General features: G+C 47.0%; 2 protein-coding genes across 2 annotated transcripts in view; one reads left to right on the top strand and one right to left on the bottom strand.

Annotated features, from left to right (window-relative positions):
* The window catches only part of GFOD2 (glucose-fructose oxidoreductase domain containing 2), a 52,644-nt gene extending 47,082 nt beyond the window's left edge, over window positions 1-5,562 (top strand). The window contains exon 3 of the mRNA XM_043980009.1: window positions 3,270-5,562. Coding sequence (XP_043835944.1) covers window positions 3,270-4,168 — 899 coding nt within the window. The 3' untranslated portion in view covers window positions 4,169-5,562. The remainder of the gene's footprint in view (window positions 1-3,269) is intronic.
* A 15,852-nt stretch (window positions 5,563-21,414) lies between these two features.
* C2H16orf86 (chromosome 2 C16orf86 homolog) lies at window positions 21,415-24,922 on the bottom strand. Its single transcript, XM_043986138.1, has 5 exons — window positions 24,650-24,922; window positions 24,140-24,321; window positions 23,264-23,466; window positions 22,918-23,094; window positions 21,415-22,484 (listed from the first exon to the last, which is right to left on the bottom strand). The coding sequence occupies exons 1-5, from the start codon at window positions 24,737-24,739 to the stop codon at window positions 22,330-22,332; spliced, it is 807 nt and encodes a 268-aa protein (XP_043842073.1). The 5' UTR covers window positions 24,740-24,922; the 3' UTR covers window positions 21,415-22,329.
* Between the last annotated feature and the right edge of the window lie 871 nt (window positions 24,923-25,793).

The following is a 25,793-nucleotide window of genomic DNA, read 5'->3' as shown; positions in this document are numbered from 1 at the left end:
ATTAGGAATTGTGATTGTTTGTTTCATTCTTTTTCATTCGGTACCTAGCACAGTACTTGGCACATAATGGCTTAAGCAGCATTATGCTTTGGTAACTCAAAGTGGAGGCACAAAGTAAATAGGCAGAGGGCAGGCTTAGGCCTTGTGTCAGCCCATCCTTCCCTTATGACAGTGACCTTAAAATTAAGGAAAAGCTACTGGCATTCATAGCTCCTCTTAATGAACCCATTGTAGATCTAAGAGATATTATTTGCAGGTTGTAATATCCAATAAACAAATTTAGAATCAGCTGTGTAAAGTACTACTTTTTCTAAAATGAGTTTTAGGAGATGGGCAGCATCATGGCCTAATGGGAAAAAAATTCCCATACTCTGTGTATGACTGCTATGTCCCTGTTTATAAACATGCTACCTCCCCCATTAGAATGTAAGCTTCTTGAGGGAAGTATGCTTTTTTTGCCTTTTTTAGAAATCCCCCAAGTGATTGATCCCCTGACATTTAATAAGCATTTAATATGGAGCTTTAAATTCCCTTGGGCCTTAGGTGCCCCTAGTTTGGGTCCTGGGGATTTGGTAAACAAATTTGTGTCATGTTCATAAAACCCAGGGTGCAGCTAGGTAGCCCAGTGGATAAAGCACCTGCCCTGGATTCAGGAGGACCTGAGTTCAAATCCAGCCTCAGATACTTGACACTTCCTAGCTGTGTGACCCTGGGCAAGTCACTTAACCCCAATTGCCAAAACAAAAAAAAAGCAAACAAACAAAAAAATACCCAGGACCACATGGATTTACAAAGTAATTCCACCAAACATTTAAGGAATAATTAATCCCAATACTATATAAACTATTTGAAAAAATAGGTAAACAAGGAGGCCTACCAAATTCCTTTTATGACACAAATATGGTTTCGATACTTAAATCAGAGAGAACAAAAACAGAGAAAGAAAACTAAAGACCAATTTCTCAAAAATTTTAAATAAAATACTAGCAAGGAGATTACAGCAATATATCACAAAGATCATACACTATGACCAGATGGGATTTATGCCAAAAATTCAGGGCTGGCTCAATATCAGGAAAACTGTAAGCATAATTGACCAAACAAAAATGACAAAAATTGTATGATTATCTTGATAGATGCAGGAAAAGCTTTTGACAAGATAGACTAGAATGCAGAGGACCAAATGGAGTCTTTCTTAAAATAAGTAATATCTTTCTAAAAGCAAAAACATGCATTAATTGTAATGGGAATAAGCAAGAAACCTTTCAAGTAAGATCAGGGGTGAAGGAAGAATGTCTGTTATTACCACTACCATTCAATATTGTATTGAGCATGCTAGCTATAGGAAAAAGAAATTGAAAGAATAGAAATAGGCAATGGGGAAACAAAGCAATTACTCTTTGCAGATGAAATGATGGTATACTTAAGAACCCTAAAGAATCAACTAAAAAAGTAGTTGAAATAATTAACAACTTTAGCAAAGTTGAAGGATATAAAATAAACCCGCATAAATCATCAGTATTTCTGTATATTACTAACAAAACCCAGCAGGTAGAGATAGAAAGAGAAATTCCATTGGACATAACTGCCAGGACCAATCCAAGAAATGTATGAACACTTATAAAAACGCTTTTCACACAAACAAAGACAGATCTAAACAACTGGAGAAATATTCATTGTTTAAGGGTAGGCTAAACCAACATAATAAAAATGACAATTCTATTTTAACTAATTTATTTATTCAGTGCCATACCAGTCAAACTACCAAAGAATTGCCTGGAGGGTAGAATTCCCTGTCAGGGAGACCTAAGTTGAAATTTGGCCTCAGATGCTTACTAGCTATATCACCCAGGGCAAATCACTTAACTTCTATTTGCCCTAATCCACTGGAGAAGGAAATGGCAAACCACTCCAGTATCTTTACCAAGAAAACTCCATGGACAGCACTGACATGCTATGGTCCTTGGGGTCATGAAGAGTTAGACACGATTGAACAACCTCAACAAGAACAGAAAAAAAAGTTCAAAAGTATCAAGAGAATCAGTGGGGAAAAAATGTGAAGGAAGGCAGCCTAGCAAGACTAAATTCAAAACTATATTACAAAATGGTAATCATCAAAACAATCTGGTACTGCCTAAGAATAGAGTGTTGGATCGGTGGAATAGATTAGGTATACAGTACACTATAGTAAATGACCATGGTAATGTAGTATATAATAAAACCCCAAATCCAAGCTTTGATGATAAGAATGTACTATTTGACAAAACTAGCTATATCAAGATACGGTCAAAATGGATATGTGATTTAGACATAAAGGGTAAGAAGCAATTTTGGGGAGCATGGAAAATTCTAGATCTATTTAAATCAGATCTGTGGATAAAGGAAGAGTTTATGACCAAACAAGAGAAAGAATCACAGAAAGTAAAATGACTAATTTTGATTACATAAAAATTAAAATTTCTTGTACAAACAAAACCAGTGCAGCCAAAATTAAAAGGAGAGCAGAAAACGGGGAGAAGGGGGCATTTCACATTGAGTTTCTCTGATAAAGGCCTCATTTCTCAAAAGTATTCTAAATCACTCCTGATTATTGTTTCTGTTCAGTCATTTTCAGTCATGTCTGACTCTTTGTAATCTCTTTGGGGGTTTTCTTGGCATAGATACTGGAGTGTTTCGCCATTTCTTTCTCCAGCTCATTTTCCAGATGAGGAACCTTTGTCTTCCTGACTCTGCCCCTGGCACTCTATCCACTGCACCACATAGCTGCCCCCAATAGCTACACTATTGATTAGATAAATGTAAATTAAAAACAACTCAGAGTGACCACTTCATACCTATCATGTTGGCTAACATGACAGAAAAGGAAAATGATCAGTGCTGAAGGGGATGTAGAAGAATGGGGACCCTAATGCATTGTTGATAGAGTTGTGAACTAGTCCACCCATTCTGGAGAACAATTCTGAATTATTCCCGAAAGGCTATAACACTGTGTATACCCTTTGACCCAGCTGTGTCTCTAGGAGATCAAAGAAAAGGGGAAAGGACCTCCACACACAAAAATATTTACAGCAGCTCTTTTTGTGGTGGCAGTTGGGGAACAGCTGAACAAGTTGTGGTAAATGGATGTGATGGAATACTCGTGTGCTATAAGAAATGCTGAGCTGGATGGCTTCAGAAGGAGCTGGGGAGTCTCCTAAAGGAAATCAGAACCGTTTTCCTGGCAGTTCCCAAATGATCTATTCAGGTTTCCTGTTCTGTCTTGTCCTCAGGTATTGGGAAGAATGTGATCTGTGAGAAAGCAGCAAGCTCAGTAGATGCCTTCAGGATGGTGACAGCTGCTCGCTACTACCCCAAGCTCATGAGCCTTGTGGGGAATGTCCTTCGATTCCTGCCTGCCTTTATCCGGATGAAGCAGCTGATTGAAGAGCATTACATCGGCAATGTGATGATCTGTGACGTGCGTGTGTACTGGGGCAGCCTTCTGAGCCACAAGTACAACTGGATCTGCGATGAGCACATGGGGGGCGGCGGTCTACACACAATGGGCACCTATATTGTTGACCTCTTGACCCACCTAACCGGGAGGAAGGCTGAGAAGGTCCACGGTTTTCTGAAGACATTTGTGAAACAGAACGCTGAGATCAGTGGAATCCGGCACGTCACCAGTGACGACTTCTGCTTTTTCCAGATGCTTATGAATGGGGGTGTTTGCAGCACAGTGACTCTTAACTTCAATATGCCGGGCTCCTTTGTGCACGAAGTCATGATTGTGGGGTCAGCGGGCCGCCTCATAGCCCGCGGATCTGACCTCTATGGACAGAAGGGCACCGAGCTCCAGGAGGAGCAGCTGTTGACAGACTCTTTGACAGTCAATGCGGGACTTCTAGAAAAGGGGTTTCAAGATATTCCCTTGCTGTACCTTAAAGGCATGGTCTACATGGCGCAGGCTTTGCGCCAGTCATTTCAGGAACAAGACGACCATCGTACCTGGGATTATAAGCCAGTCTCCATGGCTGCCTCCTTTGAGGACGGGCTTTACATGCAGAGTGTGGTTGATGCCATAAAGAAATCCAGCAGGTCTGGGGAGTGGGAGACAGTGGAAGTCATGACTGAGGAGCCAGATGCCAACCAGAACCTCTGTGAGGCCCTGCAAAGAAATAACATATGAGCCGGCTGCTGGCCATGTGGGATGATGGTATAGGGTAGGGGATATCCTGGGCCCCAGCCTTCTTTGTGTTTGACACGTGGGCTTGTATTTCATAAGGCAGGTTATCCTACGTCTGGGTAAAAAGCCTGAGGTGACCGTGGGGAAAAGGCAGCCTGATTTCTCCTCAGACTCATTGGGAGGTTCAGGGTTTCCATTGCTGTTGCATCAGATGGTTAGCAAAACTTGAATTTCCCTTTGCATTTCCAGAAAGGGACAGAGCTGTCACCCACGACATCATGGGTGTGAGAAGTCAGGGCCTGCTTGTTCACGCCTTTGAATAGGATGGGAAAGCTTATATTGAGGAGCCAGATCTGCTGCCCCAGATGTGGATAGAACTGCTAACAAGGGTACCTCCATCAGGGCATCAGGGCTCACCTCCGGCTTCCCTTCCCTGGCCTCCCTTATTGTTCACGGAGGGGCAGGATGCAGTGAAAGAACTCTCCTCTGTTGAGTTATTTCTAGGCTCGGGTCTTCTAGCTGGAAGATAAGATGGAGAGTTTGGGACCACTTTCCCGCCCACTACCCAGAGCCTAAATGCCGGGAGAGGAAGGGAAGGTCTTTGTTCTTTATAAGTTAAGCCCTTTTGGAGGTGACTCAACTCTAAAGCAAATGTTGATTCCATCCGTGAAAATAAAGAGAAGAAAGAGAGGATTGAAACACCTGAGCAAATCTGAATTAAATGAATCAGATCTTATATTCCAAATTGTTTGTGGGGTGGGAGAGGGAACAAACTTTGTGGAAATTATAAAGACTGGTTTAAGGAGACTGAAGTTTTCATTTCCTTGTGGGCTCTCTGCAGGGACTAGTCCTCAGTGATTTCCATGAATCAGGCATAGAGCTGATTTTTGGAGAAACTAATCATTTGGACAGTTGGTCTGTACACCTAGGCCCCTCTCCCTGTCTCTGACCCACTAGCTTCCATCCTGGCCTCTTGCCAGCCCCTCCCCACCATGGGTCCTATCTCCAGTGTTCCCTGAAGGGCTGGCTGGCTTCTCTCTCAGGGAAAAAAACAAAGCAAACCATACAGAAACGTAGATGGTGCTTATGGCTTCCTGAGACCATGTGCTGTTTTCAGGAAGACTAGGAGATGCAGGGCCCCTCAGGAGACCAGGAAAAGTGATGATGCTACAGAAATGCGCATGCAGCCCCCCTCCCCCCCCCCCGTAAAAGAAGGGGCATGAGCAGGAGAGGTGGTGTCTGGGAAAGCCCCCAAGGGCTGGGGGCAGGAGATCTGGCAGCCTCCCAGGACACCCCGCCCCCCCCAACCTGGGGCAGGTTTGGGTGGAAAACGCACTGCAGGGTTTGTCTGTAATGCACAGGAGACAACTACACTCTTATTAAACATGTTTTGTGTACGTGAGGATGCTTTAGTATGTGTTCTTTCCAGCCTCCATCATGCTCACAGAAAGCATCGATTTCAGCCTGGTGGTTCCATGAAATGATCTTGGGGAAAAACAGGAGGCATCACTGGGCTTATTTGTGTGGAGGCCTCTGACCCTGACAGCTAAAGTCCCTTTCAGCTTTACAGTTAGGTGCCTTGATTCTAATGATCTCACTGCCCTCTGCCAGCTCCCCAGAAAGTTTATCTAAAGACTTGGGCACCAAGCCACTTTCCATTCAGCAGCTCTCTCTTCTCTCCCTCCCCAAAAGGAAGTGAAGATTCAATGAAAGCTTCATCCCATTTGTTACACTCTAGAGATTATCACAAGGCCACCTGTCCAATATTACCACCTTGTCCTTCCTTTCTTCCTTTGTTTATTCTTTTATTCAAGAGCATTATTAAAGACCTGCTCTGTGCTGAGCATTATTCTAGGGGCTGGTGGAGATACAATGCTTACATAAGCCCTACCTTCATAGCACTGATAGGCTAATGGCAGTGATAAGACACAATATCATAGAGCTATTCCATAGTATTACGTCTCTCCTGCGTCAAGAGAGATGCCTTCTGGGACAGTGAGCCTGGTGGGTCTTCTGGAGAATCCTGTAGAGTCACAGCCTGAGCAATGGAATCATTTCTATCTCTGGTATTTCTCCCCTCCTCAATTTATCTTCTCCTTTGCTGGGCCACCTAATGAGCTGGGATCTGGTCTTGGGCTGGGGGCCAGCAGTCTCAATGGTGACAACTACAGGAGGATGCAAGGGACTCCCAGCATAGCATATCCTTCTCAGTCAAATCAGTTCAGTCACCTGCAAAGCATTGTCCTAAGCACTAGGAGTACAACCATCAAAAGGACAATGTCTTCCTTCAAAGAGTTTTCATTCTCCTGGAATCATAAAGATCCTCCCAGTAATGGAGCAGGAGGAGATGCAGGAACCAGGACAATGGCCAGTCTCCAAAAGACGTTTGTGGTTTGGGAATGCAAAGAGACATGCTCATACAAGAGGGAAAGAGTGTGCCCTGGATCTACCACTTAGTGTGGGACCTTGAGAAGAAAAATAACCCAACTTTCCTCAGCCTTAGGGGTAGCCTAGATAATCTTTCCAGTCTGGGGACACAAAGAAACAGAACAGTTCCTGTCCTCAGGGGTTTCTGTTCTAGTGGGAGCATATAATTTTGGAGAGAGACTGTGCACTAAGCTAGGCCAGAGAAGCAGATAGGAAGAGGTCATGCACAAGCTGAGGACAGTGGCCCAACCCAATGCAGAGGCAGGAGATGTATTATCAAATTGAGTAATACAGTTTGGCTTGAAGGGGACTTAATTAAGATTAAACACATGGTTGGGGCAGTTAGGTGGTGCAGTGGATAAAGCACCAGCCCTGGATTCAGGAGGACCTGAATTCAAATCTGGATCAGACACTTGATGCGTGCTAGCTATGTGATCCTGGGCAAGTCACTTAACCCTCATTGCCCTGAAAAAAACAAAACAGAAAAACACAAACTTCCCCCCCAAAACAAAACAAAACCAAAAGATTAAACATATGGGGGAGCACTGGAAACGGGTTGGGGTGGGGATCAGGGACTGAAGGGCTTCAAAGGCCAAACAGGACTTTATATTTGATCTTGGAGTAGGGAGCTGCTAGAGTTTATTAAACAGGGGGGTGATATGGTCAGGCCATGTTTTAGGAAGATTAGTTTTACAGCTGAAGGAAGGATGAAGTGGAGTGAGGAGAAAGGAGGCAAGGAGGCTATCCAGAAAGCTATTGAAATAGTCCAGATTGGGATGGTGAGGATGTTCAGAGGAAAGATAATGACCCCAGATTCCAGGTACTCAGTGGGTCTTCCCTCCTAAAATTACAGCTTACTGACCCTCCCTGGTGTGTTGACCTCACTCTAGCCAGGCAGAGGACGTAGTCCAAAGTAAAGTAATTTACTGACATGGCACATAACAGTAACAACAAAATCTCCCTGCTCATAGACCTAGGGTGCAAGCTCCCACAAACAGACCCAGTGTCAGCAAAAGGAACAGGCACACAGAGTTCTCAAGGAGAAAGATGCACATTGGAATGACAGTGACAAGCCAATGCAGACTCCTGGAACCACAGGTGCTCCCTGGAGCTGTTCTCGGGAGTAGCCGTGGGGGGCCTCTGGGCCTGCAGACACACGGCTCCAGGGCTTGGCTGTGGCCTCTACCATGTCCACCTTCAGGCCCAGATGACATCGAAGGCTGCCAGCTCCAGGCGCATCTGGGCTCTGCTCCACAACCATGCCTCCTTTGGTGCCAGGCTTCTTCAGCAAGATAAAACCCTAGAGGGAGAAAGAGGAATGCCCTCCCATTCCTGGAGGTGCCTTATAAGAGAAGAGGTGCAGCACATCCTCACAGAGACACTCTCCTCCGTCCACTCTGTTGAATTGCTCTGCTGCCAAAGTCTCCAAGGAGGCTGACCTATACTGTTTCTCTCCATCCCTCCCCTACTGGCTTCCCTAATCCCAATTTGAAATAATAGGAGCCTCCTCCCCAGCCATTAGGGAAATAGCTGTCGTTGAAATTTAGGGGCCCACTCTTTACCATGGAAACTTTACCATGCTAACGCAGCCTCTCCCAGAGCCACTGTCAGCTCTGTGCCAGCCAACTTTATTTGGTCGGGATATTTTCTGTCCAACAGGCTGCAAGAGCAGTTCCAAGTTTTTGAACAGAGGAATAACTGACATGGTCAGACCTGAGCCATAAAGGTTACTTTGGCAACTATGGAAAAAATAGGTTGGAGACAGTGAGTGGAAGCAGGGAGATTAATTTGGATAGTATTAGAAAAGTGTTGCAGGCAGGGCAGCTAGGGGGCTCTAACCCTGGAATCAGGAGGTCCCAAGTTCAAATCCAGCCTCAGACACTCACTAGCTGTGTGCTCCTGGATGAGCCATTTAACCCCAGTTGCCTCCTAAAAAGAAAGAAAAGTGCCGAGGATGAATGAAGAGAAGGGGGAAATGCAGAAAATGTGGAGATAGGACTTGGTACTGCTTGGATATGGGGCATGAACCTTTGGTCCAAGGCTTACACTTTTTTGGTATATCCACATTAGTGATAGAATCCACTGTCATTTAGGATTTGACCTGTCAGTATATGCCCTGTTATTGGTCCAGTGCCTGGTACATGGTAGGTGCTTAATAAATGTTTATTGAATGACTAACCTAGGGTAGTCTACTCCCAGTCACTGACGCTCTGAATTGTTTCCCTAAAAGGTTTTAATAAATGCATGGCCCAGTCAGTCAGCAAGCATTTATTGTGTGCTTACAGTGTTAAATTCTGAGGATACAAATAGTCAACCAGCATTGATTAAGTGCCTACCTGGGCCAAGTCACAGCCAGGCAATGGACTAAGTTCTGGGCATACAAAGGCAAAGAAGCAAACAGTCCCTCCTCTCTAGCAGCTCAGTCTCATGTAAGAGATGACAAGTCTGCACAAAGAAGACGCAGACGGGAAATGGAGGTAGGCCCAGATGGAAGGCTCTTAGATTAAGGAAGACTTGGAAAGGCTTCTTGAGACCTGAAGGGAGCCAGGGAGCCCAGGAGGGAGAGATGGTGGAGAGTGTTGCAGGCAAGGGAGACAGTCCCTGAAAATGCTTGGATTATGGAGATGAATGTCATGGACAAGCAGTACAAGGTGAAAGCAGTGTCACTGGATCCCAGAATGTATGGTGAGGGAATGCAGCATTAGAAGACTGGAAATGGGGGCCAGCGAGGTGGCGCAGTGGATAGAGCACCAGCCCTGGAGTTAGGAGGACCTGAGTTCAAATCCAGCCTCAGACACTTACTTAACACTTATTAGCTGTATGACCCTGGCCAAGTCACTTAACCCCAATTGCCTAACCAAAAAAAAAAAAAAAAGACTGGACCTGGGTGTTGGGGTGGGGATCAGGGTTTGAAGGGCTTCAAAAGCCAAACAGTGGATTTTATATTTGATCCTGGAGTAGGGAGCCTCTGGAGTTTATTAAACAGGGGGGTGATATGGTCAGGCCATGTTTTAGGAAGATTAATTTCACAGCTGAAGGAAGGATGAACTGGAGTGAGGAGAAAGGAGACAGGGAGACTACCCAGAAAGCTATTGAAATACTCCAGATGGAAGTGGTGAGGGTGTCAGAGGAGAGAAGGGCTTATACCGAAGAGAGTTTTCAAAGGTAGAAACAACAAGACTTGGCCACCAATTGGATGTGGAACATGAGAGCATGAGGAGTTGAGGAAGATACTCAGGTTTCACACCTGAGGGTCTGAGAGGTAGTGTGGTATCTTCCACAGCAATAGGAAAGTTATTAAGAAGGGAGGAAAGATAATGAGCTCATTTTGGGACATGTTGAATTTAAAGTGTCTAAAGGACAATTGGAGACAGACAGGAGGTCAGGAGAAGGGTTAGGGCTGGATTAGTAGATCCGAGAGTTATCTGCATAGAGATGACCATTGAGGGGGCAGCTAGGTGGCGCAGTGAATAAAGCACTGGCCCTGGATTCAGGAGGACCTGAGTTCAAATCCAGCCTCTGACACTTGACACTTACTAGCTGTGTGACCCTGGGCAAGTCACTTAGCCCCAATTGCCTCACCAAAAAAAAAAAAAAAGAAGAGATGACCATTGAAACTATGAGACCTGATGAGATCACCAAGGGAAATAGTATAGGGAGTGAAGAGATTCCAGAGCAGAGCCTTGGGGACTTCCCACCACTAGTGAGTATGACATGGATAAAGATCTAGCAAAGGAGACCAAGGAGTGGTCAGATAAGTAGGAAGAGACTATCAAGGAGGAAAGGAAGGTTGACAATACCAAAAGCAGCAGAGGAGTCAAGAAGGATGAAATTGGAGAAAAGACCATTAGATTTGGCAATTAAGAGATCATTGGTAATTCTGGAGAAAGCAATGTTGGTCAAAAGCCAGACTGCTAGGGGCGGCTAGGTGGTACAGTGGATAGAGCACCGGCCCTGGATTCAGGAGGACCTGAGTTCAAATCCGGCCTCAGACACTTGACACTTACTAGCTGTGTGACCCTGGGCAAGTCACTTAACCCCCATTGCCCCATAAAAAAAAAAAGCCAGACTGCAAAGAGCTGAGAGAGAGAGAGAGAGAGATGCCTGCTATATCGATGGCCTTCTCAAGAAATTTAGCCACAAAAGGGAGGAAAGATATAGGATGATAGGCAAAACCCCTCCTCTTAACACTTCTCATACTAATGGGGAAACAGCGAAAACAAGATACAATACAGTGTAAATCAGATGTAAACAGTCCTAAAAAAAAAGAAAATTCCCATAGAAGAGCTTCCTAACTTTGGAGATTTTTTTTTTGAGGAGTGCCCTGGGGGGCAGCTAGGTGGCACAGTGGATAAAGCACTGGCCCTGGATTCAGGGGGACCTGGGTTCAAATCCAGCCTCAGACACTTGTCACATATTAGCTGTCTGATCTTGGGCAAGTCCCTTAACCCTCATTGCCCACCCGAAAAAAGAGAGGGGAGGGGAATGCCCTCTCTCTCAGTATTTCAAAGACAGAATCCTGAAAAGCAGACAATGGATCAGATCTAGAATATTCAATTTTAAGCAAACCCTCAGGATTTTGCTATAAATCCTTTATATGTAACAGTAGCCAGTCCCTGACATATAGGCATTTAAATGCTTGTTGGTTGTTTTGCAAAGGACGGAAGAAGAGGGTTTCCAGACAACTTGAGGCTTTAGATCTGATGTACAAGTGAGGGTACAATAATGACACAGATTTTGAGCCAGGGTGACTGGAAAATTGGTGGTGCCCTTGATAGTGTGGAAATTTATTTTGATTTGGGGACCCTACCTTTGGGCTGAGATTAGAAAGCCTTAGGCCCTCAGGGTCTCTTCTGTGCGAGGGGCTGGTGCCCCTCCCTCTCAGCTGCAGCTGAGCCAAAAAGCCCCGTGGGCTGAGATGCCAGGTCATACAGTTGGGCTGAGATGCCAGGTCATACAGTTGAGAGAATCTACCCCAGAGAATCCAGGCTGGGCTCTGGCATAGCCCGTGTTGAGGTCCCTGGGCGCGCAGCAGGGGGCATGGGCCCCTGGAGCCCTGGATGTGGTACACAAGTGATGCTTGAGCATTCCCCCCAGCCCCAGGCGCAGCCCTGGCTAGCGGATTAGCTTGGTGCGTATGGGGGCGCAAAAAGCTCGAGATTTGAGTGGAGAGAAGAAAGATATATATAGACCTGGGAGTTAGACAGCAAGGGGGGCTGACAAGGTTAGAAGAACAGAGAGGAGGCTGACAATATGAAGGGAAAGGAGAAGGACGGAGGAGAAGCCTAAAGGACTAGAGCCAGAGGCAGATGTACGGAGCTTGGGAGAGGCCAGAAGATTAAGAGAACAGAAGGACACTGGAGCACTAGGAGAACGGAAGGAGAGGTCGGTGAGAGAGACACAGGGGTTCAGCAGTGGCGGTACGGAGAGGAAAGTTAGACGGAGGGGCATAGACAAAGGGAAAGGGGCTCGGAGTTAGAAGAAAGGAGCTGAGCAGGGAAAGTGGAGCATACCCTAAGGCAAGAGGCTAAGGCCCTTATCTTATTATTTTATTTTTATTTTTATTTTTATGGGGCAATGGGGGTTAAGTGACTTGCCCAGGGTCACACAGCTAGTAAGTGTTAAGTGTCTGAGGCCAGATTTGAACTCAGGTCCTCCTGACTCCAGGGCCGGTGCTCTATCCACTGCGCCACCTAGCTGCCCCCCAAGCTTGGAATTTTTTTAATAAGGGCTGGGGGGCAGCTAGGTGGCGTAGTGGATAGAGCACCGGCCCTGGAGTCAGGAGGACCTGAGTTCAAATCTGGCCTCAGACACTTAACACTTACTAGCTGTGTGACCCTGGGCAAGTCACTTAACCCCAATTGCCTAAAAAAAAAACAAAAAAAAAAACCCCGAAAAACAAAAAAAAGTTCCAAGCTCAGCAGGTAGAAGAGACCTACCAGAACACAGTCAGGTTGTACGTTTTATTTCCCTATATTCTTAATTTTAAATTGTATCTCATAAATAAACTCTGCTTTGATTATTTAGTTAAGAGGCTTCTTAATCCTTTGCTTATCAATTTGGGAGCAGTGTAGAGAAACTTTATAAACGGCCCATATTAAATGAATAGCAGTCAGATAGCCAGTTAATCAAAAGTCCCAGATTAAGTACTCCAGTCAGATTAGGCCCTCCAAATTAAGCAAGCTAGTTAAAATATTTCTACAATAGTAAGAGAGAAGTTAGGAAGAGAAGAAGATCTGAAGGGAAAGACAGTCAATTCTGGTTTGAACATACTGTTTGAGATGTCTAGGGGGAATCCACCTTGAGATGCCCAGTAGGTAGTTGGTGATAAGAGACTGGAGGTCAAGTAAGAGAGGTTAGGACTGGATATATAGAGCTGGGACTCTGCAAAGATAATCATTAAACTCATGGGAGGTGATAAAATCACCAAGTGAGGATAAGGGTAGTGGGGGAAGAAGACAAAAACTCCTTTATTCAATCTGAGAGGCTATCCATCCTTTCTGAACTAGAGTACGAGGTTACCTGCTGATTCCTGCTGGATGTAGTACCCGGACCTTGTCCCAGAGGTGGGAGCTAGAAGAGCACTTAGAGACCATTGGTCCAAACTCTTAATTTTACAGCTAAAGAAACTGAGTCAGAGAGGCGAGGGCAGCTTGACCAAGGTCACATAACTAGTAAGTAGCAGCGCTGGAAGTCTAACTCAAGCCTCCTGACTCTCAATCCAGCGCTCTTCACACGGTCACATTGCCTTAAGCCCTGGTTCATCATTTGCAAATACATTGAATCGTCTATTTCGAGGGCCCTTTCTACCTAATCTCTGCTTCTTTACCTTCAACCCCTGAATGAGCAGGGACATCTCACCCCAGATCCATGTTCTGTCTACATTAGCCAAGATCATCTATTTCTACCTAGTTATCCTGGAGGATGGACCTTAAACATCATCCAGCTCATCCCTACCCAACTTCCTAGAACCCGCTTAATAAAGGGCAATGACACTTCTTCCTTCTCTATAACACGAATGTAGCGGACTCGATTATTTCCAGGTCCCTTCCCTTTGAACTCTAATTCCTATGGCCCTAAGGATCCTTGTTTCACAAAGTAAGAGAAAACTGGAGTCAGAGAGGGGAGTCATTTGCCAGTGGGCTCAGGGGTTGCCATGAAGGAAGGAAGCCCAGGTTCTGTGCACTACATGGTAGGAGAAGGCATCTATCTGCCATTGGAGAAGAGGTCTCTAATACTCCTGCAGGAAATACAGGAAGTCAAACTGATTGTGCTTTTTGCCTTCAACCTTAAGTTTCCAGGGCAGCTAGGTGGTGCAGTGGGTAGAGTACCGGCCCTGGATTCAGGAGGACCTGAGTTCAAATCCAGCCTCAGACACTTGACACTTACTAGCTGTGTGACCCTGGGCAAGTCACTTAACCCCAATTGCCTCACCCCCCCCCCCTCCAAAAAAAAATAATCTCTCAACTTTAAGTTTCTGGGGAAAGTACCTAATTTGGCCAAAACATAAGGAATGCAGGAGAGCAGACACAAAGAATGGCAGGAATCAGATTAGCAGCCGAGGCCTTGGACCTTATCACAGAGTGACCCCTACTGGAGAATGGTGCAGTTACACTGTTGCTGTGCCTAAGAAGGAGCTTTTTTTTTTTTCTTTTCTAGCTTCTTGAAGACCCGGTTCTCCAACTTGTTTTCTTGAAAAATGCATTGTACTGATATCACAATAATTTCCCACTCCTACCTCCAGATTGAACTATCCTTTAAAACAATAAGCAAAAACATACAAACCTTCGTCTGATGTCTATGTAATATTCTAAATAGTCCTCCAGCTCTCTATGGTGAGAGAGGAGGTATGTATCAGTCTTTTCCGGACAATGAGGGTTAAGTGACTTTCCCAGGGTCACACAGCTAGTAAGTGTCAAGTATCTGAGGCTGGACTTGAACTCAGGCCCTTCTAAATCTAGGGCCCATGCGTGATCCACTGTGCCACCTAGTTGCCCATGTTTCAGTCTTTTTAATGTCTGTTTAATATCTCTTCTCTGAGACCTTCATTTTTTCATTTCTCATTCAGCTTCCTCTAAGTGATTTTTACATGATATTGCATTGTTTTTTTCTCTTAGTTTGGCTTATTGCATCAATTTATAATCTTCCCAAATACTAGGACATATTTGCCATTTCTTACTGTATAATATTCCATTACACTCATACTCCCTAGCTTTCTTCTTTGTTATCCAAATAATGGGTGTCCCCTTTGCTTCTGGTTCTTTGCTACTACAAAGAGAGCTGCCATGACTATTTTAGCTTATATTGTGCTTTTGTTTCTGTCTTTAATTTCCTTGAGATTTATGCCCAATCTTGGGATTTCTGGTTCGAGCATATAGGCAGTTTGGTCATTTTCCTTAATAGTATTTTATTTCTTTCCAGTTACATGTAAAAAAAAGTTTTCAACATTCATTTTTATAAGATTTTGAATTCCAAATTTTTCTTCCTTCCCTTCCCTCCCCAAGACAGCAGACAATCTGATATAGGTTATATATGTACAATTGCATTAAACATACTTCCACATTAGCCATGTTGTGAAAGAAGAATCAGACAAAAGGGAAAAAACCTCAAGAAAGGAAAAAAAAGTTAAAATAGTTTGGTCATTTTCCCTGCATAATTCAGAAATAGTTGAAATCTAGAGTAGTTGAACCATTTCACATCTCCATTGGTGGTGTATCATTGTATCTATCTTCCCACAGCCCCTCCAACTTTAACTGTTCCTACCTTTTTTCATCTTTATCCATTTGAGTGGTGTCAAGTAAAACCTCAGAATTGGTTTTGTTTTTTGTTTTTTGTTTGGTTTGCGGTTTTTTGGTGAGGCAATTGGGGTTAAGTGACTTGCCTAGGGTCACACAGCTAGTAAGTGTAAAGTGTCTGAGGACAGATTTGAACTCAGATCCCCCTGAATCCAGGGCTAGTGCTCTATCCACTGTACCACCTAGCTGCCCTAATTGTTTTTTTTAAATATACAATCACTTTATTGCTAGTAATTTTGAGCATATTTCCAGGTGAGAATTTATAGTTTTCAGTATTTTTGAAAACTATTACTTAGCCATTTATCTCTTGGGGAATTTTTTCAAAGGCAAAATTTTTCATGTCAATCAAATATAGATTAGTTGAAAACAAGTGACTTCCCCACCTCCAAAATGGTACCAAAAAGAGAAATGTTTTTTTTTACTACAATGACATCAGTGATGTCAGGAATCTGAAATCCCTGACTTCTGTGAGGACAGACCATTGACCTAAAAGAAACCTTGGAGAGCATCTGATTGAATACCTTCCTTTCCTAAGAAAACGAGTAGCAGAGCCAACATTTCACTATAGATTTTCTTGCTGCAGTTCAGTTGCTCTTTCCATTACACCAGACTAAAATTTCCCCTGCCCCGCTGGAGGTTATTCCAGAAGAATATAGTATGAAGGGCACTGACCTGAGAGTCAGGAGGCCTGAGTGCTGAACCTCTCTGGACCTCAGTTTCTTGTTTGCAAAGTGAGGTGTAAGTAAATCCTTGATAATTTGTAAGGTCCCTTCCTATCTTTTTTTTGAGGGGGGGCAGGGCAATGAGGGTTAAGTGACTTGCCCAGGGTCACACAGCTAGTAAGTGTCAAGTGTCTGAGGCTGGATTTGAACTCAGATCCTCCTGAATCCAGGGCCGGTGCTTTAACCACTGCGCCACCTAGCCCCCCCCCCCCCATCCTTTTAAAAAAATTCTCTGGAATGGAATTCTGAGTTTCCTGGAGACAGCAAACAGTACTTGTGACCCTCACAACCCTACAATGATTATTTGGTCCATTTAACAGGTGAGGTAAGGTCAGCTACATGTCCCAGTGCACAGAGTGCGTGCCTGGAGTCAGGAAGACTCATCTTCCTGGGTTCAAATCTGGCCTCAGACACTTACTAGCTGTGTGACCCTAGGTGAGTCACTTAACCCTGTTTGCCTCAAGGAAATGGCAAACCACTCCAGTATCTTTGCCAAGAAAACCCCAAATGGAGTCACAATAGGGTCAAATGTTGGACAGGACTGAAAAATGACTGAGCAAGAACTACTGAAACAAGTGAGGAAATTCCTCATTGATATACAGGGTTTTTGGGGGGGAGTATGTTTTTTGTTTTGTTTCTCTGACTAAGCCATACGAGAAAGGAATCCCCTATAACAAACCTAGCAAATGACCAGCTAGCTCCTTCTCAAAGATCTCCAAGAAAGGGGGTCCTACTCCTTCTCCAGGCAACCCTTTCCACTTCTGGACAGCTCGAGTTAGTAGGAAGGGGTTTTGTTTTGGGGGTTTTGGGGTGTTTTTTTTCTGATCTAGCCTTACTTGATCCCAAGTGATCACAAATTTCCCAAATAATGTAAGTGGCCTCTTTGCAACTTGTACTGGTTCTGTTGCTCTAGTTCTGCCTTTTGGAGCCAAATGGAACAGGTCCAAGACCCAGGAAGGATCCTAGCCGGAGGTCATATCCTTAGGGATGTTGATAACCTACCTGAACTGATTCAGCAGTGATGAAAAAATTCCCACGTGGTCATAGCCTCCTCATCCCTGTGATCCCGCACCCCCTTCCCCCAGCCCATCTTTCCTGCCCACCCCCATTCCCCTTGCCTTTAGCCCAGCTCTTCCAGTGGCAGACTCTAAAGCAGTCCACCCTTCCTTCTATGTGCTCTTGAATTCATCCTCCCCCCAGCTTGCTTTTATCTTATGTCCTTTTGTCTTCTGGCCTCCAAGGAGACCAGGTTCCTTCCTGATGAGGTCAGCCTCACTGACCACCTTTTCCAGCACTAGTCATACTTGTGCTCATTCCTCTGTACCAACACCCCTCTTCACTGGTTGGGGTGAAGTTGGAATACTGCTCACTCCCCATTGCCACTTCCAGGCCCTCCCTCCACTTCTTTCTCTCAGTATCTTCTCTTCTGTGGAAATTTATTTTGATTTGGGGACCCTACCTTTAGGCTGAGATTAGAAAGCCTTAGGCCCTCAGGGTCTCTCCCCCTCCTCCTCAGTTCAGCTGAGCGGAAAAAGCCCCGTGAGCTATACAAGACCCCAGGTCAGACAGCTGGGGGGAAAAAAAAGCCCCAGCTCCCTCCCACCTGAGCAGAGCTATCCAAAACATCCCGGATAGCCTGTGCTGAGGCATGTGAAGTGGGAGTGCACCCCCTCCCCAACCAGCGGCAACCCTGGCTGGCGGATTAGCTTGGTCTCTGGGGGTGAAGGAAGCCCTGAGATTTGAGTGGAGAGAAGAAAAGGTATATATAGACCTGGGAGTGAGACAGGAGGGGGACGGACTAGATAGGAGGGGCTGACTAGAGGGGAGCACGGACAAGGACGAGGAGAGTTCTGTTAGGACAAGGAGAGACGGGGCTGACAAGGTTACAGGCCTTAAGACAAACCAGGGAAAGTGTAACGTGCCCTGAGGCCAGAGGCGGCTAAGGTCCTTATTGTATTCAAGAAGTTCGGAAGCGCAGCAGGTGGGAAAGAGACGCAGTGGAAAGAGACCGCAGGAAAGCAGTCAGGTTGTACATTTTATTTCCCTGTATTCCTAATTTGAAATAGTATCTCATAAACTCTGATTTGATTATTTGGTTAAGAGGCTTCTTAATCTTTAGTTTATCAGTTTGGGAGTAGTGTGGTGGAACTTTATATATGGCCCACATTAAATTAACGAAGTCAGATAGCCAAATAGTCAAAAGTCCCCAGATTAGTCCTCCAGTCAGCTTCAGCCCCCAAATTAGCCCTAGTTAACAAACTATTTTCACACTTCCTTTGAGGTTTGCTCAATCTATGTCCAAGATGATATCAGAATTCTGGTAGCTGCCCTCTACTAACCATCAGGACATTACTTTTCTTTCTCCCCCTGACCCCAAACATCTCTATTACTATGGAGGATACCAGCATCCTCCCAGGCCCCCAAACACAAAACCTAGGTGTCCTCCATTACTCCCCACTCCCATCCACCCCTTGGTCCCATATATTGCCAAGACCTGTCAACTCTCCCTGCACATTGTCTCTCTCTCCACTGACACTGACACTGACCCTCTGGTGCAGACCCATATCAGCTCCCACCTGGACTATTGCAGTCACCGGCTGTTGGGGCTGCTGCCTCAAGTCTCTTCCTACTGCAGTCCACCTTGACTCAGCTGTCACATCAAGCTTCCCAAAATACCGGTCTGACGGTTTCCCTCCCCTGCTGACTGAACTCCAGTGTCTTTCTATCATGTCCAGGACCAAGTATAAAATCCTCCCACATTCAGAGCTCTCCATAACCTGCCCTCCCCCCTCTCCCCGTGAAGTCTTTCCAGTCTTCTTTGAGGTCCGATCCAGTGACGCTGCACTCCCTGTTGTTCTTTGCACAAGAAACTCCATCTCCCAATGGCACATTCACAGGCCGCCCTCTTCATCTCTGCCTCCTGGCTTTCCTGGCTGCCTTCAAGCCCCAGTACAATCCCATCTTCTACTGGAAGCCCTTTTTTTTGCAGGGCAATGAGGGTTAAGTGACTTGCCCAGCATCACACAGCTAGTAAGTGTCAAGTGTCTGTGGCCAGACTTGAACTCAGGTCCTCCTGACTCCAGGGCCGGTGCTTTATCCACTGTGCCACCTAGCTGCCCCCTGAAAGTCTTTTCTAATTTCCCTCAATGTGAGTGACTTCCCTCTGTTGATTATTTATGATTTCACCTTGATAGCTTGTTTGTGTGTAATTGCCTGCATTTGTCTCCATTAGACCATAAGCTCCTTGAGGACAGGAACTGTCTTTTGCCAATCTTTGTATTTCCAGCCTTTGGTTGGGCCTGGCACATTTGTTGTTCAGTCTTTTCAGTTGTGTCCAACTCTATGTGACCCTATTTGGGGTTTTCTTGGCAAGAATACTGGCCAGGAGGGCAGCTAGGTGGTGCAGTGGATAGAGCACCGGCCCTGGAGTCAGGAGTACCTGAGTTCAAATCTGGCCTCAGACACTTGACACTTACTAGCTGTGTGACCCTGGGCAAGTCACTTAACTCTAATTGCCTCACTAAAAAAACAAACAAACAAAAAGAATACTGGCCAGGCACATAGTAGGTACTTAATGTTATTAACTGACTGACTGAAGACCAGAGAAGTAAGGCAATCTGCTTAAGTCTCCACAGCTAGTAAAATGGGGAGCTAAGACTTGACCCTAGGTCTGGTGACCTAGAGACATAGATAATAAAATCAGATGAATTCAGAACTGGTTGGATTCCAAGGACAGTTATTGGTTGTGTCAACAGGGCAGGAATACTGCAGGCATGTGTTCTTGTCCCTGGCTGTTCAGCAGTTTCTGAATGGGTAAAGGCCTGTTTGGTACGATCCTCAAACCGTCACATGATATCAAGTTGGGAGAGGTAGCAAACACGCTGGAGGACAGCGTCTGCATCCAAAAGGATCTTGATAGGCCAGAATCTATTCAAATGAAATTCAAAAGGGATAAATGAAGACCTTCTACTCAGGTACAAAAAAAAATCAGCTTCACAAATCAAAGTGGAGCAAGTTATTTGGAATGGTGCTCAGCTCCGGACAAGGTTTGAAAAAGGACATTGATGAATTGGATGGTGCCCAGAGAAATGAAAGCAAAATGGAGACATGCATGTCTTAAGAGAATCAATTGAAGGAATGGGGTAAGTTTAGTCTTGAGAATGGAAGACTCAGGGAAGACAGGGCAGCTGTCTTGAAATATCTGAATAGGAGGAATTGGGCTGGTTCTGTTTGGTCCCAGGAAGCACAATAGGTGGAAATGGCAAAGAAGCCATTTGGTCATTTATCTGCTGAGAAATCTGTGATCAGTTGAGGGTAGATCAGGAACACAAAATACGGCTTCCTACCATTGAGAGCCATCAAGAAGGGAAATGGGCTGCCGCAGAGACGGTAGGTGCCTCCTTCTTGGAGGTCTTCAAACAAAGGCTAAAAATTTGTTTTAGAGGGGCAGCTAGGTGGCGCAGTGGATAGAGCACTGGTCCTGGATTCAGGAGTACCTGAGTTCAAATCTGTCCTCAGACACTTAACACTTACTAGCTGTGTGACCCTGTGCAAGTCACTTAACCCTGATTGCCTCACCAAAAAAAAAAAAGAAAAGAAAGAAAAGAAAATTGTTTTAGGAGATTTCATTCCTGTATGGGTTAAGCAAGATGGCCATAGAGGTCTCTTCCAGTTATCAAATTCCTTTCAACTTGGAAAGTCCAAGTCCAGTGCTTTCCATCCTCCTGAGCTCAATGAAGGAGGGAGTCTTCTCAAGCAGGAATCCTAATTAGCATTGTTACATTCCGTACTCTGTGGTGGATGGAAGGCCAGCCTCGGAGCTCAAAAGACCTGTGTTTATGACCTAGCTCTGACACACAGTAGCTGTGTGACCCTGTGCAAGGCATTAATTAACTCGTCAGTTCTCCGGGCAACTCTCCAACACTGTTAAATTATAGAGGAGTATCCAATCTCCACCAGGAGTGGAAATTTCTATATTAGGAGTTCCCAATGACAAAATCAGAGGGCTGAACCCCTCCAAAGATTATTGCTCAGACAACTTTTCAGAAGCATTTCTTCTGGTAAATCCAAACTGATTTATCCTCCAGTATGTCAGGAAGGGGAAATGGGGGACCGGCACCTAGTAGAAAGAGCCTAGATGTAAAAAAATGTCCTCAGAAACACAACCAGCTTCCTGCTACTGAGTAGACCTAACCCCCAAAGGGCAAGAGCAGCATGGTAGAACAATAACAACAACAATGTAATAGCTCATATTTATAAAGCACTTTTAAGGTTGACAAACCACATCCTCATTTGATCCCACAGCCCTGGAAAACATGGACTATTATTATAACCTCCTTTTGACAGGCGAAGAAACCAAGACCCAGTGTAATTAAGTGGCTCATTCAAAGTCTTACTAATAAATACAAGACAAAATTCAAACCCGCGTTTCCCAATCCCAAATCCAGCATTCTTACCATACTTGAAGCTGAGCTTGGGCTCAGGCAAACCTGTATTTAAATCAGGTGCTCCTTAGCGTTGTCATTAGCATAATACTTGCCTTGTTCATGGAACCATTAGGATGCTAAGGAAATGTAAGCTATCATAAATAAATCTCTTTTTTTAAAAAAATTATAATTAGGGGCAGCTAGATGGTGCAGTGGTTAAAGCGCTGGCCCTGGATTCAGGAGTACCTGAGTTCAAATCCAGCCTCAGACATTTCACACTTACTGGCTGTGTGACCCTGGGCAAGTCACTTAACCCCCACTGCCCCACACAAACAACAACAACAACAACAAATTATAATTAAATCTCTAGGGGCTCCATGCACACACAACCCTTGTGCACCCACAACAGGAATCTAAAAAACTCCTTCTTTTTTTACTCTTGAACTTCAATCTTCTTTGTAAAATGAGTCCAAGGGGAGAAGACATAACACTCAGCTGCCCATTTCCCTAGTTCTCCTCAGTGACGCCAATCCCACAGGCAATAATGCCAAAGGCCAAAAATTGCTAAAAATGTTTATTGCCAGTAAGCCTAAGAAGGTTTGCATCCAGTAATGCCACCAGGGGGAGAAGAGGATGTAAGGGCGTTTAGGTGGAGACACCACAAAGCCCCTTGGGGCCTTCTGGCCAATAAAAGGGTTTCACAGCAAAGCGCCCCTCCTTCCAGAGCCCATTGTTGTGAGCTGGCTCACTCAGCTGCAGCCTCTGCCTGAGCCGGATTAGCAGCTGAGGTTCTGTCACTTATACTGGGGGGAAAGTGGGGGAACCAAGTGAGCGGCACACACACTCAGCATCTTGTCAATGTCCACCTGTGTCGACTTATCCACCTCTGCCTTCAGCTGACTGCTCGGAGTAAAGCTCAGGATGTGCACAGGCTCTTCTCCTCCCTCCTCTGCAAAGAGAGTCAGCACTCGGGGGACAGCTTGAGCCCAAGGGAGACCAGGGAAGGGGACGTGTGGAAGAGGGTATTTGTGTGGGGGGGGGGGCAATGAGGGTTAAGTGACTTGCCCAGGGTCACACAGCTAGTAAGTGTCAAGTGTCTGAGGTCTGATTTGAACTCAGGTCCTCCTGACTCCAGGGCTGATGCTTTATCCACTGCGCCACCTAGCTGCCCCCGGAAGAGGGTATTGATTGGCCCTCACCCCAACCCCAGCTCTGGACAGAATGTACTTTGGTTTCTGGAGCCAGAACAATCATCCAGGGAACTGGAGGGTGGGCTTGTGCCTAGCTCTGGGGAAGCTGGAAGCACCAAGTCCAAGGGGGAAAGCAGGAAAGGATGTTTCCAAAGGCCTCACTGCGATGGCTTGTCTTAGAGCAACACTGACCTCCCAGAGGTGAGGCCTGTGGCCTCTCTGCCCCAGCCTCCTCTGAGCCTCCAGATGCCTCTTCTGAGACCAAGGCTGGGTCCACTCCAACCTCAGCTTCTCCCTCGCCAGCCTGGTTCAACTCAGGGTTGCTGTAGTTGATGTACTGATACAGTGGCCTCAGGCGCTGAGCCTTTCCTGCAGGGGACCATAAATGCTGCCTCTGAGCACCCCTGCCAGGGGCCCTGTCCCCCATCTCCATGGGGAATAACGAGAAGAGGCTGGGTGCTCTTGGGAGAAGACCCAGCACAAGGGCTTCAGGGAATCCTAGCTTGGACACAGAGAGTATAGGCAAGATGCCACTCACTCTCCAGTCCAAGGGCCTCTGCTGGGGTGGGGGCCACAGTGGCAGTGGCCAGAGGGGGTGGCAGCCCCAGGCTCTTGCGCTTCTTGGCCTTCTTGTGCTGTTTGGCTGGTGGGGAGGGTTCTCCCCGGGCTCGGTCAGCTTCTTCCTTCCTCAAGGGCGGCCTTCTCAAATCAGCCAGCTGCAGCTGCAGCTCGGCCTCCACCCTGGGATGGACAGGGGAGAGAAGCAATGGGAAAATGCTGGGGAGACGTGTCTCCCTGCGGCAACTGACTGCCAAGCCATGCCTGGCCATGCAGCTCCCACCACTGCCACCCCCAGCAGCAAGCCCGTCACCTGGGGCCTCCCTCCCTTGACATTCCTTTGAGCACGGAGGGAGGACGCGGTTGTCTCTATCCTCTCCTGCCACCCGCTCCTGGCCCGATTTGCCTCAGGATGTGGCCATGTTTTGCCACATTACAACCTGCTACCCCTTCCCTTGTCTTCCTCCCACCCGCATCCTCCTGACTTTTCCTTCCTTTCTCCTTAGTGATCAGTCCCCACTCATCCCTTCCTCCTCTTTGCTCCCACCCCCACCTCCCCCTTCCTAAGACCCCCGGCCAGCCTTCCCTACTTCCAGCCGCCCCGCCCCCGACCGCCTGCCCCCCCACCCCCGCCCCAGCCTTCATGCCTGCCCCGCCCTCTTCGGCAGGGTCAGCTCGGTCCTGCCCAGCGACCCTCCTAAAGGCCACGCCCCAAGCCTGGGGGAGCTGGGGCACGGCCCGGCTCCCCACGCGGCCGACTGGCCGTGTCTCGCTCTTCCCTCCGGTCCAGCAGCCCAGAGAAAAGGGCCAGGGCAACCTCGGACGAGCTGCTGGGACCCCGGCCCTCGCCCCTCACTTGGCCGGCTTCCTCTTGAGCCCGTGGCTGGCCCGCAAGGGCGGGACGGGCGGCGGGGGGCGGGGACCCCGCGGCTCCAACTGCTCCTCGTCTTTCGGCAGCTCCTCCTCCGGCTCCGGCTCGGGCTCGGGCTCGGGCTCCGCCTCGGGCTCCAGTCCCGCCCCAGCCTGGCGCTCTTCCCCCTGCGGGTCACCGAGGTCTCGGGCTGGGGCGGGTGGCCACCAGCTCCGCATCCTGTCTCCAGCCACGGGCCGTTATTGGGACTGCGGAGCCCTGGAGGCCAAGCCAGTCATCTCTTCTCGCCCGGGGGCCACCCCCGCCCCAAAGCTGCTGGCTAAAGGGTCCCGCTCCCCCCGCCCCAGTCCCCAGCTGCCTGGACCCCTCCCTCCCGGCGATCCCCGACTGTCACCTCCCCCACACTCAGAAGACCCCAACGCAGTCTCACTCCCGCCCCTCTTACCCCAGTTTGGCCCTTCACACTGAGCTCCCAGTCCCACCCACCGCGGTCACCTCTGCGCTCAGCCACCCCGGGCTCTCTGGGGCCTCTCCAAGCTGCGCTGAGCTTGCCTGGTTCCCCTGTCGCCTCCCGGGCACTGCCATGGCTTTGACCGCAGGGAAGGAAGAGGGAAGTCCTCTTCCCTTGGAATCCCGGGACTCGACCTCCCGTCCTTCGCTCGCGGGATGGGAGAGTGTTAGGGCGGGGGACTCTGATCGAAGGTAATCGTGGGCAATGGGGGGCCTCGATGTACCCAGTTATTAGGGTTATTGACAATCTGATTGACATCGTGGCTGCTGAGGTAAAGAAACCGACAAGAACCTGTTCTTCCGGTCCAAAGCGCCCCCCCTCCCAACCCCGCCCCACTGCCCTTCAACTTCAGGCTTCCCACCCCCCGCATGAACAGATACATTCATTCCTCCAACAAACAGCTATTGAGGCCCTTGCGGGGGCAAACAGCTGACATTTTAAAAAGAAGTTAGTTGGTCCTTGCCCTCAGGGAGCGTTCTCTCTGGTAACAGCTCATTCCTCTGCAAACTTCTCGTTTTGTCCTCACACCCCTGGGAGGTAGGTGCAACTATCCCTTCTCATGTGTGCAGGCAAGTGACTTGTCTAGGTTCTCAGGCTACGGGTGTTGGAGATCAGGTTTGAATTTCGGTCTTCCTCACGCCAGGTGGAGGGATCTAGCCAGGGCGACTTAGGGGCAAATAGCAGAAAAGACATCTATACTCCTTGGGCTTAGGCATCTTCATCACTTCCCATGGATTCAATTCTCATCTCTACCCTTGTGACTCTCAGATCTACTTATCCAAGCCCTAACCTCTCTGTTGACTTCCAGTCTCACACGTCCAACTGCCTATTGAATTCCTGGAACTGGATGTCTCACCCCCCCCCCCACCTCTAAGCCACCCTCCCCTCTTCCTAAGATCCCTCTTACGGTGGAGGGCATCACTGGCATCCCAGTGCCCCAGGCTCACAATCTCAATGTCATCCTTGGGGCCTCACTCTCACCACCTCCAATCAAATGCCAAGTCCTCTGGATATTTTACCCTTGTAATATCTCTCCTAGAATGCCTCTTTCTCTCCTCTGACACTGCTATCAATCTCTTTCTGCCTGGCTCCACTGATACCTGAACTATTGCAACAGCCTGTGGTTAG

Source organism: Dromiciops gliroides, chromosome 2 (assembly GCF_019393635.1).
Source record: "Dromiciops gliroides isolate mDroGli1 chromosome 2, mDroGli1.pri, whole genome shotgun sequence".
NCBI lineage: Eukaryota > Metazoa > Chordata > Mammalia > Microbiotheria > Microbiotheriidae > Dromiciops > Dromiciops gliroides.
This window is presented reverse-complemented; position numbering and strand designations above follow the sequence as displayed.

Bases quoted from the DNA above. Each gene is read 5' to 3' on its own strand.
- C2H16orf86 (XM_043986138.1), bottom strand. From the start codon at position 24,739: ATGGCAGTGCCCGGGAGGCGACAGGGGAACCAGGCAAGCTCAGCGCAG. The intron at 23,095-23,263 runs GTGAGTGGCATC...GGTCCCCTGCAG, and splicing joins AGAGGCCCTTGGACTGGAGA to GAAAGGCTCAGCGCCTGAGG. The intron at 22,485-22,917 runs GTCAGTGTTGCT...CTCTCTTTGCAG, and splicing joins ACAGGCCTCACCTCTGGGAG to AGGAGGGAGGAGAAGAGCCT.